Source organism: Octopus sinensis, linkage group LG26 (assembly GCF_006345805.1).
Source record: "Octopus sinensis linkage group LG26, ASM634580v1, whole genome shotgun sequence".
NCBI lineage: Eukaryota > Metazoa > Mollusca > Cephalopoda > Octopoda > Octopodidae > Octopus > Octopus sinensis.
This window is the reverse complement of record NC_043022.1, coordinates 9,364,124-9,376,701: the sequence shown is the minus strand read 5'-3', so window position 1 is coordinate 9,376,701 and position 12,578 is coordinate 9,364,124. Positions and strand designations below refer to the sequence as shown.

Sequence of the window (12,578 nt, the reverse complement as noted above, 5' to 3'; positions counted from 1 at the left end):
AATATTTTGGTTGTCTTGTAGTTGAGGGCTCTTCGTTGACACCTGACACCACTGGGAGGTGGCCCTCGAAGTTGCTGGAAATGGAGATCTCCAGGTCCAAATTCTTGAACGGCTGCTGCTGCTGCTTCTACAGCTACTGCTGCCGCCATCACTACTACTGATACTAACATTGTCGCCATCATCGTCTTCATCATCATCACCATCCATCATTGTCATGTTTTTATGCTCACTCTTTCTATGCTGGCATGGATGGTAAGAGACTTAATGAGGCAGTGGCATTCTCTAGTTGGATGCATTCGACTCCTGCCACCAACCCTCAATCGTTTTTCAAATGTGATATTTTATTTCTTTAGTCTTTCTTTACACGTGGAAACAGCTTGAAAAATATTGTGGGACATGAAAAAACAAAAACAAAAAAAAATGTCACAGCTGATCAGATGGTACCTATGCAAAGACCCCATGGCTCCATACACACACACATGCACATGTACAGGTGTAAAAAGCGTTTGCTTCCCAACCACATAGTTTCAGGTTCTGTCCCACTGCACGACATCTCAGGAAAGGTTGTTTTTTTTTTGTATATTTTCACTCTAGCTCCAGACTGACCAAAGATTTAAAAAGTGCATTTGGTAGACAGAAACTGTGTGGAATCCCACTGTGTGTGTGTGTGTGGTGTGTGTGTGTGTGTACATATACATGCACATATACATACATATATATTCTTTTATTTCTCTGTTTGTTTCAGTCATTTGACTGCGACCATGCTGGAGCACCGCCTTTAGACAAGCAAACTGACCCCAGAACTTATTCTTTGTAAGCCTAGTACTTATTCTATTGATCTCTTTTGCTGAACTGCTAAGTTATAGGGATGTAAACATACCAGCATCGGTTGTCAAGTTTCAGTTTCCATTCACCAAATCCACTCGCAAGGCTTTGGTCAGACTGAGGATGTAGTAGAAGACACTTGCCCAAGATGCCACGCAGTGGGACTGAACCCAGAACCATGTGGTTGGTAAGCAAGCTACTTACCACACAGCCACTCCTGCGTATACATATATACTCTTTTACTTGTTTCAGTCATTTGACTGCGGCCATGCTGGAGCACCACCTTTAGTCGATTGGCAAATCGACCCCGGGACTTATTCTTTGTAAGCCCAGTACTTATTCTATCGGTCTCTTTTGCCGAACCGCTAAGTGACGGGGACGTAAACACACCAGCATCGGTTGTCAAGCAATGCTAGAGGGACAAACACAGACATACAAACATATACACACACACACATATACATATACATATATACGACAGGCTTCTTTCAGTTTCCGTCTACTAAATCCACTCACAAGGCTTTGGTCAGACCGAGGCTATAGTAGAAGATACTTGCCCAAGATGCTATGCTGTGGAACTGAACCCAAAACCATGTGGTTGGTAAACAAGCTACTTACCACACAGCCACTCCAGCGCCTATATATATATATATATATATATATATATATATATATATATATATATATATATATAAACATACACAAACACACACATATGTCTATCTTTGTGTCTCTGTTTGTCAACCACACTCTGCCACTGTGTATCAACTGGTGTTGGTTTGTTTACATCCCCATAACTTAGCTGTTTGGCAAGAGAGATCATCAGAGTATGTACCAGATTAAGAAAAGAAACAAAAAAAGCAACCTAAGTACAAGAGGTGATTTGTTTAACTAAAACCCTTCTAGGCTGTGCTCCAGCATGGGCACAGCACAATGATTGAAACAAAAACTAAATGCTAAAAGATATATAGCTCAATAAAGAAAAAAAAGGGGACAGGCGGAGCAAGAGATAAAGGTCATTATGGGTTTGTTTGATTGAAACTAGCCTGGGGTTAAACAACAATAATAACAACCAGCATCAATTTATTGAGTCCTGCTCTATTAGAGGGGCCATAGGCAAAAGTGAACCCCAATGAATCTCTCCCAGTGGAATTTTAGACAAAGGGGTAGCAAAAAGAAAAACAAGGAAAATAAAAGATCAAATAACAAAAATATGAATTATTTGATCTGTTGTTTAACTGTTATAGCCACACCTCCTCTTCCTCCTCCTCCTCCTCCTCTTCCTCTAAAAACAATATAAGTAGCATCATCACTGCTGCCATCACTGCTGCCATTACTGTCACTACCTATTTCTTTACTACCCACAAGGGGCTAAACACAGAGGGGACAAACAAGGACAGACAAAGGGATTAAATCGATTATATATCGACCCCAGTGCGTAACTGGTACTTATTTAATCGACCCCGAAAGGATGAAAGGCAAAGTCGACCTCGGCGGAATTTGAACTCGGAACGTAGCGACAGACGAAATACGGCTACGCATTTCGCCCGCCGTGCTAACGACTCTGCCAGCTCGCCGCCTTTTACTGTCACTACCACCACCATCACTACTAGCAGGAAACTACCAAAACCACCAACAACGACAGCAATCATCATCTGCAGCAGCACTACCAACATGACCACCACCATCACCATCATCAACAGTAACAGCAGCATTACCAACATGCATAGACCACAACCGACCAAGAGCATCACCACCGTACCACTGCCACCACCACACACACTGCAACTACCAAAAGAACCATCACCACCAACACTACCACCAGCACTGCTGCCACTGCCACCAACTACCAATATAAACACTGCAACTACCACCACTGCTGTTGCCGCTGCCACCACCACTACCACCACACACACTGCAAGTACCAAAACAACCATCACCACCAACACTATGACCAGCACTGCTACCACTTCTACCACCACCACCAACATAAACACAGCAACTACCTCCACCGCTGCTTCCACCACCACTACCGCCGCCGCCACCACCTCCACCACCACCACACACACACCGCAACTACCTCAACAACCACCACCACCAACACTACCACCAGCACTGCTACTGCCACCACCAACATAAATAATGCAACTACCAAGACCACCGTCGCCACCACCGAAAGCACCACACCACCAACACTACTACCAAAACTACATCATTATCACCATCATTTTCACTGCCACGACCATCATCATCATCACCAGCAGCACCACCACCAACAACCAGCAACAACAACAAAGGTTTTTGATGAAGGCGGCACAAAACCAATATTTTTTTTATGGGAGAAGGGTAATACCCAACACAATTCTCACAGCTGCTGCACTTATGCCACCACCACCACCACCACCGTCACCCCACTTTGTATTTTATTGGTACTTATTATATCGACCCCTACATAGATGAAAGGTAAAGTCGAACTCACCAAGTGTTGGGGTGGGTGAATGGATGGATGAGAGAAACAACAAAAAGTTATGCATGTATAACAAATGCACAAGGGCACTTTAGTGTGTCTGTGTATACACGTTTGTGTGTGTATGTGTGTGTGTAGGAGATATTTGTTTCCTACATTAGCTTATGGTGTGTTTGCATGTGTATACACACACACACGTGTATACATACTTATATATATATATATATATATATATATATTATATACACTTATAGATACTTATACATATATATATATTTATACATTTATATATTTATAGATACTTATACACATACATGTGTGCGTATATATATGTATATAAATAGATAGATATACACACACACATACTTGCATTATATGTATGTGTATATATGTATGTATGTATGTATATATATATACATACATACATATATATATATATATATATATATATATATGTATGTATATATTGTTAATATTTAGCAGAAGCAACAGAGTGACCCAAGGGACAAGAGTTTCGTGGATTAGCACTTAGCAAATTTTAATAAAAAGTATATATATACATACATATATATATATATATATATATATATATATATATATATATATTATATATATACATATACATATTACATATATATGTATGTATGTATTTACACATGTTTTAAGTTCTATTTTTCCTGTTTGCATCACCAAACCCATACATACATGTATGCACATATACATATATGGATATTTGCATGTGTAATGTGCATATGCATGCATGTATTTACATAAACATAGATGTTTACATTTTGCATATTGAAAAAAAATGTGTGAGACAGAGTGGATGAATGTGTGTGAGAGAGAAGGAGAGAGAGAGAAGGAGAGAGAGAAAGAGAGAGAGAGAGAGAAAGGTGGGTGGGCAGGGAAGAGTAAGCAAGGGAAAATATGGCAGCAAACATATAAGACAAGAGTTCTCGTCATCAAAGTCAGCAGAGCCACACACACACACACACACACACACACACACACTCACAGATATTGGAATATTAGAATATTGTTAGTTTATTAACATAGCAAGACAGCACTTGGCAATCAATGTGTGGTAGTAGAACGACTGCTGCTGCTGCTGTTGGTGTGCTTCGCTGCAGCAGCATCAGCAGCAACGGCAGCCAAAGCAATGTCTTGAATAATTGGTGAAATTCAGTGCTTGCTGAACTTGGCTCAGTCAGAGAGCAGAGTCCAATGTCAGAGTACGCGTGCTTGTATGTGTGCGTATCGGAAACGGCAATAGGTTGGCTGTCACAGTAGAAAGATGAAACATCTTTTGAAGCCGGATGGTCTTGATTGATGTATTGAAGATCAACTTGGCATAACAAATTGGGTAGATTGATAAACATTAAACTACACATGAACACACACACACACACACACACACACACAGAGTCTATTTTGAAAAATAAGAAAGAATTTATGAAGTAAAACACTGAGACAAGAATGTCTGTGTGTAAATTAGAATTTTATAAATTATAAACTTGCATTGCTATGCTTTGATGCACATATTGTGTTAATATACACATGTATGTGTGCGTATTATATATATATATATATATAATACATATATATTATATATATTCAGCGACATCAGTTTACATTGGATACTGCACGTGGTAGGGTAGATAAAATGTTGGTGTTGATCAGGCAATTTCTCATCATTTCATAGCGTGGTACTATATGCATGCATGCATATCTATCTATCTACCTACCTACCTACCTATCTATCTATCTATCTATCTACCTACCTATCTATCTATCTATCTACCTACCTATCTATCTATCTATCTACCTACCTACCTATCAATCTATTGGTCTGTTTGTTTCTCTCTCTCTCTCTCTCTCTCTCTCTCTCTCTCTCTCTATATATATATATATATATATATATATATATATAAATTATATATATTCATGTGTGTGTGTCTTTGACAACTTATGCTGGTGTGTTTATGTCCCCCATACCTTGGCAGTTTGACAAAAGACAGTAATCGAATAAGTACTAGGCTTACAAAAAATAAGTCCCAGGGTTGATTTCTTCAACTAAAACCCTTTAAGGTGGTGCTCCAGCATGGCTGCAATCAAATGACTGAAACATTTAAAGAATGCAAGAATATACGTGATCACACGACTGACCAGACTATCAGATATTGTTACACACTGCTGGTCACAATGCACTTTGCATTGTTTTATCTTTCAAATGAGACCATGACACTGGCTAGGCAAACAGGCCAACATTTCTCTTCCACCCCCACCTGATTGAAAAGGGTTACTGGAGCAATGTGAAATGAAGTGATTTGCTCAAGAACAGAACAAGTTGCCCAATCTGAGAATTGAATGCATGATCTAGCAATCATGAGTACCAACAGCCATGCCCACAAGCCTTCTCTATATATATATTCTTTTATTTGTTTCAGTCATTTGACTGCAGCCATGCTGGAGCACCACCTTTAGTTGAATAAATCAACCCCACGACTTATTCTTTGTAAGCCTAGTACTTTTAGCTGAACTGCTAAGTTATGGGGACGCAAACACACCAACATTGGTTGTCAAGTGATGATGGGGAGACAAACACAGACCCACAAACACATAAATATATACGACGGGCTTCTTTCAGTTTCCATCTACCAAATCCACTCACAAGGCTTTGGTCGGCCCGATGCTATAGTAGAAGACACTTGCCCAAGGTGCCATGCAGTGGGGCTGAACCCAGAACCATGTGGTTGGTAAGCAAGCTACTTATCACACAGTCACTCCTATATATATATATATATATATATATATATATATATATATAATAATAATAATAATATTAGGGAGTATGGCTCCAAATTTACAGGGAAAAATTAGATTTATTATTAAATCAAATTTCACAGTATAAATATATAAAATATGAATTAAAGATAAAACCACTATTAGGCAACTCAAACAGTGATAGACATAAACCAATACATAAATAACAAATAATATAAATATAATTAATATAATATACAATATATATATAATTTTTTTTATATATATATATATTTATGTAGCACACACACAAATACAACTGTTTGTACATTTATATTCACAGAGTTACACGTGTACAAGACGATAAAGATAACATGAGTCCACGTGCTTATACGTGTGTGTGATAGAGTATGTATGTGCCTATGAATACTGCAAATATAATACTCTATATGAAGTCAAACATGCCTATGTTCCTCATTAATGGTGCCTTTCCATGTTCATCAGCAGTCTGACTAATTTGCTTAGCCAGTCTGCAGCTGACAGACCATTCATTATACAGGATCAATTGCAGGTACCAACAGCTATTCAAAAATTCTACCAACCTACCTACCTACCTTCCTTCCTACCTGCCTACCTACCTTGCCACTCATCATACATGCAATTCAATACACCACTACAAAGCATGTATCAACAACTTCAAACACATTAACATCTAAAAGCATACAGACAGAACTACTTATTTCTTTTGAGTCAAGCACAAGCAAGACCACGCTCTGCAGTGGGAGGGAAAGGGTATGTTTAGTTAATGGAATTGATCTTTTTTTTTTTTGTATGACATTAATGCATTTATTATTTTCATTGATAAATTGGTTGATTGAACTCTGGAGGGTAGTTTTAGACAATTTCCTTTGTCCTTCAGCTCCAGTGTAATCTTAACCCTCTTAGATACCATTCTGCCTAAAACTGCCCTTGGCTCTGTGATAGAAACTTGTATTAAAAATTCATGTTTATTTTTGTTTCAAACACCAGCTTATATTGGCACAGTTTGCTTACCAACCATGTGGTTCTGGGGTTCACTCCCACTGTATGGCACCTTCGGCAAGTGTCTCCTGCTATAGCCTTGGGCTGACCAAAGCGTTCTGAGTGGAGTTGGTAAACAAAAACTAGTGCCGGTGGCACGTAAAAAGCACCATCCGAACGTGGCCGATGCCAGCGTCGCCTTGACTGGCTTCCGTGCCAGTGGCACGTAAAAAGCACCAATCCGACCGTGGCCGTTGCTAGCCTCACCTGGAACCTGTGCCGGTGGCACGTAAAAAGCACCCACTACACTCACGGAGTGGTTGGCGTTAGGAAGGGCATCCAGCTGTAGAAACACTGCCAGATCAGACTGGAGCCTGTTGCAGCCTTCTGGCTTCCCAGACCCCTGGTCGAACTGTCCAACCCATGCTAGCATGGAGAACGGACATTAAACGATGATGAGGATGATTGTGTGTGTGTGCATGTGTGTGTGTATGTATAAGGACTACCATGAAGTCACTTGGAACGGATCCAGAGGACATAGAAACTCTTGCTTCAGATTGAGCTGGATGGTGAACAAAAGTGTGGAGTGTAGTGAAAGTATTTGAAGAGGCCAGGATAACGCATGGAAAACTCAAGAAATATCGAAAGAAGAATATTACGATCAAGAAAGTGAATCACAACGACCTTTTTGTGCATACTGTTTGTGACAGACCATGCCTTTCTTTTGCTGGGCTCAAATCTCATTGGCAGACCCATGGAAAACGAACCTCTACTAACTATTCTGCCTATATATCTGTGCACACCTTTTGAGAAGGGTTCTCAATATCAAGGTATGTTAACACTTTACTATTATTAGGCAGAATACCTTTAGATAAAGCTGCAGTAGGCTTATAACAGGGTATCTTGACCACCCATCTCTTCATTGTTTTTTTTCTGCTTTTTTTTTTATATCAAGGAATGCCCATAATGGCAAGGTTTCTGAATGCACAAAAACATTTTTTTATTGCCCACAGGGGGCTAAACACAGAGGGGACAGACAAGAGGATTAAGTAGATTATATCGACCCCAGTGATTGACTGGTACTTATTTAATCGACCCCGAAAGGATGAAAGGTAAAGTCGACCTCGGCGGAATTTGAACTCAGAACGTAATGCCAGACGAAATACAGCTACGCATTTCGCCCGGCATGCTAACGTTTCTGCCAGTTCGCCGTCCTAGGTCACATTATACAATGCTTCTCTCTCCACCATCATCATCGCCACAACTATGTTTCCATGTATATATAAATTAAAACTTCCAATCATAGTAGTTTGATTTATATAAAAGTGGAGGCGCAATGGCCCAGTGGTTAGGGCAGCGGACTCGCGGTTTCGATTCTCAGACCGGGTGTTGTGAGTGTTTATTGAGTGAAAACACCTAAAGCTCCACGAGGCTCCGGCAGGGATGGTGGTGATCCCTGCTGTACTCTTTCACCACAACTTTCTCTCACTCTTACTTCCTGTTTCTGTTGTACCTGTATTTCAAAGGGCCGGCCTTGTCACGCTGAATATCCCCAAGAACTGTGTTAAGGGTACACGTGTCTGTGGAGTGCTCAGCCACTTACACGTTAATTTCACGAGCAGGCTGTTCCGTTGATCGGATCAACCGGAACCCTCGTCGTCGTAACCGACGGAGTGCTTCCATCCATTTATATAAAAATCTTGTTCCAAATACTAGCTTTATATGACTTAACAGGTATGAGAATAACAAAGAGAAACTGTTGCAGAGGATGATGGTAAATAGAACTAAGAGTGGATGTTAAGAGAAATGGGATGAAATGACTGAGTCATGTGCAGAGGAAGGATAAAAGTAACTGGGATGAGGAGGCAAGGCCAAGGTAGATGCGAATAGAGGCGATGGAGGAAGAAACAAGGACAAGAGGATTGGTGAATGGGAGAGGAGGATAAAGGGGGTAATGCAAATGTCTGTGTCGATCAGTATTTATCAAGCACATATTGGTTTACGTTTAAATGTTAGGGGTCAACATATTGTGTTTCTGAGCCCCACACCATGAATTTTGACTACAGTTACATTTACAGTGAATTGCCATTTTTAGGACAATGACTGTACCCTTTATTTTGATAGCATTTTCTTTAAAATATTTAAAACACAGGGAGTTTTCGACATTTTCTATCAAAAATGCTTTATAAATTTATTTACTTTGAATTCTAACATTGGAAAACAAATTATAATAACAACATGTATCAGAAAATATTCACAAAAAATTTAGGCGCAGGAGTGGCTGTGTGGTAAGTAGCTTGTTTACCAACCACATGGTTCCGGGTTCAGTCCCACTGCGTGGCACCTTCGGCAAGTGTCTTCTACTATAGCCTCGGGCCGACCAAAGCCTTATGAGTGGATTTGGTAGACGGAAACTGAAAGAAGCCCGTCATATATATGTATATATATATATATATATATATATATATATATGTGTGTGTGTGTGTGTTTGTGTGTCTGTGTTTTTTCCCCCTAGCATTGCTTGACAACTGATGCTGGTGTGTTTATGTCCCTGTTACTTAGCAGTTCGGCAAAAGAGACCGATAGAATAAGTACTGGGCTTACAAAAGAATAAGTCCCGGGGTCGAGTTGCTCAATTAAAGGCGGTGCTCCAGCATGGCCGCAGTCAAATGACTGAAACAAGTAAAAGAGTAAAAGAGTAAAGAGAGAGAGAGAGTGTTCAATAGTATTAAAAATAGTATTGAAAGTATATAATGACAAAATTGTAACAATATAAAAGCAAAGATTTTATATGACATTTAAATGCTAAAAGGATTTCTGAATTGCCCTATATATCGGTCATCGTCATCTGGTTGAACTTGCTCAGACATTTTCAATCCACAAGTCACACATCTTGGTCTTGCATTAGTTGAGGAAATTCTTCAGAGAGGTATCCAGTGACTCTCTTGAGTTGATCTATATCTATGTTTGGATGACTAGCTTGAATATGGCCATGCTTTGGCATCTATACCACACAAAGAACAAGTGCCTCTCTCTTAAATGAGGGGGTGCTGAAAAGTTCCTTGCTTTGGGTAAAAGAAAATACAGGAGGATCAGTTAATTATGAATTTATTCAACATATTCCCTTCCCAGATTCACACACTTATTGCAGCAGTCCAATCAGTTTTTCGCAGCCCTGTAAAAGAACTTGGAGGGTTGGACCTCCAACCATACCTTTCGCTAGACCCTTAAAGCCAGGAACTTTCCAGCATCCCCTTGTAATGTTGGAAACATGCAAGAGACCTCCATACAAGTCAGAAATTAAAGTGCAACCAACAAGCACACTCTGTAAAGTGTTGGTGTTAAGAAGGGCATCCAGCTGTAGAAACCATGCTAAATCAGACTGGAGCCTGGTGCAGCTCCCCAGCTTGTCAGCTCTGGTCAAACCATCGAACCCATGCAAGCATGGACAATGGACGTTAAATGATGATGATGATGAATCTTGCAATCACGAGTGCACACCCTAACCACCAAGCTATGTGCCTTTATATTAATAAAACAGTAATAAGATTATTGTTAAGAAGAGGGAGAGTAGATATGAGGAAGAAGCAGACTTACCCTGAGGTTTGTTATTTTCTGTGGGGATCCTATACAAATGACTAAGGTCTTTCTTTAGCATCTCATCACAGGCGCAACGTGCAATATATGAAGTCAGACCACTGGGGCAGCTGCTGCAACATGATAGGAAAAAAATGACATTTAATTGGGAAATCAAATTAGTAATCTTCCAAATTATAATTAACATATTATAAATCAATTAAATAAAAACATATAAATAAAAGGTGCAGGAGTATATATATATATTGGAGTAGGAGCACTCCGTCGGTTATGACAACAAGGGTCCCAGCTGATATGATCAACGGAACAGCCAGCTCGTGAAATTAACCTGCAAGTTACTGAGCAATCTACAGACACGTGTACCCCTAACATAGTTCTCAAGGAGATTCAGCGTGACACAGAGTGTGACAAGGCCAACCCTTATGAGCCGAATGCCCCTGACCACTAAGCCATGCGCTTTCACAAATAGATATATATGTATATCTATTAGGTTGTCCCAAAAGTTCGTAAACACTTGTGAAAATTGAATTTTTACTCGCCAAGTACTAACAAAAACAACAAAAATTATTCCTCAAAATAAAGACCATTATTTTCCAAGACTTTCTTCGAACTTTTGGGACAACCTTATATTTGCATTCACACACTCTAACCACATATACATATACAAGATACACAACACTCACAAACCTTATGCATTGGCATATCCTCCATCAACATCAACACCACCACCATCGCTATCACCTCCGACACATGTCCAATCAAATGCATAACCACATGTTAACAGAGACCAACTTGAATATCTACAAATGCATGAACACCAATATCGGATACATGCACAAGCAAATTCCCAAACACATGTATTAACATATGCCAAAACACACACACACACACACACACACGTGTATGTGTGTTTGTGTATATAAACACATACACACACATATATAAACACACACACACATATACAGAAATAAGATGCACATACCAGTACACACGCATGCACACAGAAATGAGCTACACACACCAAAATATAAACACATACACATGCACTTACACAAAAACCAGGTGTACACACCAATACATGAACACACAGAGATATAGACATATGTACATAGAACTGAGATGCGCACACAAATACATAAACACGTACACACACACACACACACACACACACACACACATGTATTACCCACCAACAACCTATAATCCTAACCAAATTTGTTCTAATTATGGCGATTATATTTCCATCATGATGTTAATAGAAATATTACAGTAAAAACCAGAATGGGGAAAAGGTGGTGGCGGTGAGGGAGATGGCTGTGTATGTGTGTGTGTGTGTGTGTGCCGGGGGCGGGGTTAATGGTTGTAAGGTGGTGCTGTTTTGTGGGGGGTAGGGGCGTTAAGGCAGGAACTGAAAGAAAAGAGAGGAAAACTGAAAATAAAAAGAGAAAGTAAACTGTAGTAGATAAATAAATAAAAAGCTAACAGGTGCAGGTGTGGCCGTGTGGTAAGGAGTTTGCTTCCTAACCACATGGTTCCGGGTTCAATCCCATTGTGTGGCATTTCTGCTATAGCCTCAAACAGACCAAAGCCGTGTGAATGGATTTGGTAGATGGAAACTGGCAGAAGCTGGTCATATATATATATATATATGAGGGGATGCTGAAAACATATTCTCCTCTCAGATTCACTCACTTATTGCAGTGGTCCTTCAGTTTTTGTAAGCCCAGTAAAAAGATCTCAGAAGGTTGGGCCTCCAACCAGGCCTTTCTCTATAACTTTTCAGCATCCCCTCATGTGTATATATATATATATATATATATATACACATACATATATATAAAACCAGGAACTTTTCAGCATCCCCTCGTGTATACATACACATACATACATATGAGGAGGGATGCTG

The 12,578-nt window shown here is 39.7% G+C and overlaps 2 protein-coding genes across 2 annotated transcripts in view; one reads left to right on the top strand and one right to left on the bottom strand.

The window, feature by feature from the left end:
- The window catches only part of LOC115224865 (DNA repair protein RAD51 homolog 3), a 246,069-nt gene that overhangs the window by 32,815 nt on the left and 200,676 nt on the right, over positions 1-12,578 (top strand). The window lies entirely within an intron of this gene.
- The window catches only part of LOC115224894 (protein phosphatase 1E), a 150,736-nt gene that overhangs the window by 20,449 nt on the left and 117,709 nt on the right, over positions 1-12,578 (bottom strand). Inside the window, exon 2 of the mRNA XM_029795851.2 lies at positions 10,673-10,785. Within this exon, the coding sequence (XP_029651711.1) occupies positions 10,673-10,785 (113 nt within the window). The remainder of the gene's footprint in view (positions 1-10,672; positions 10,786-12,578) is intronic.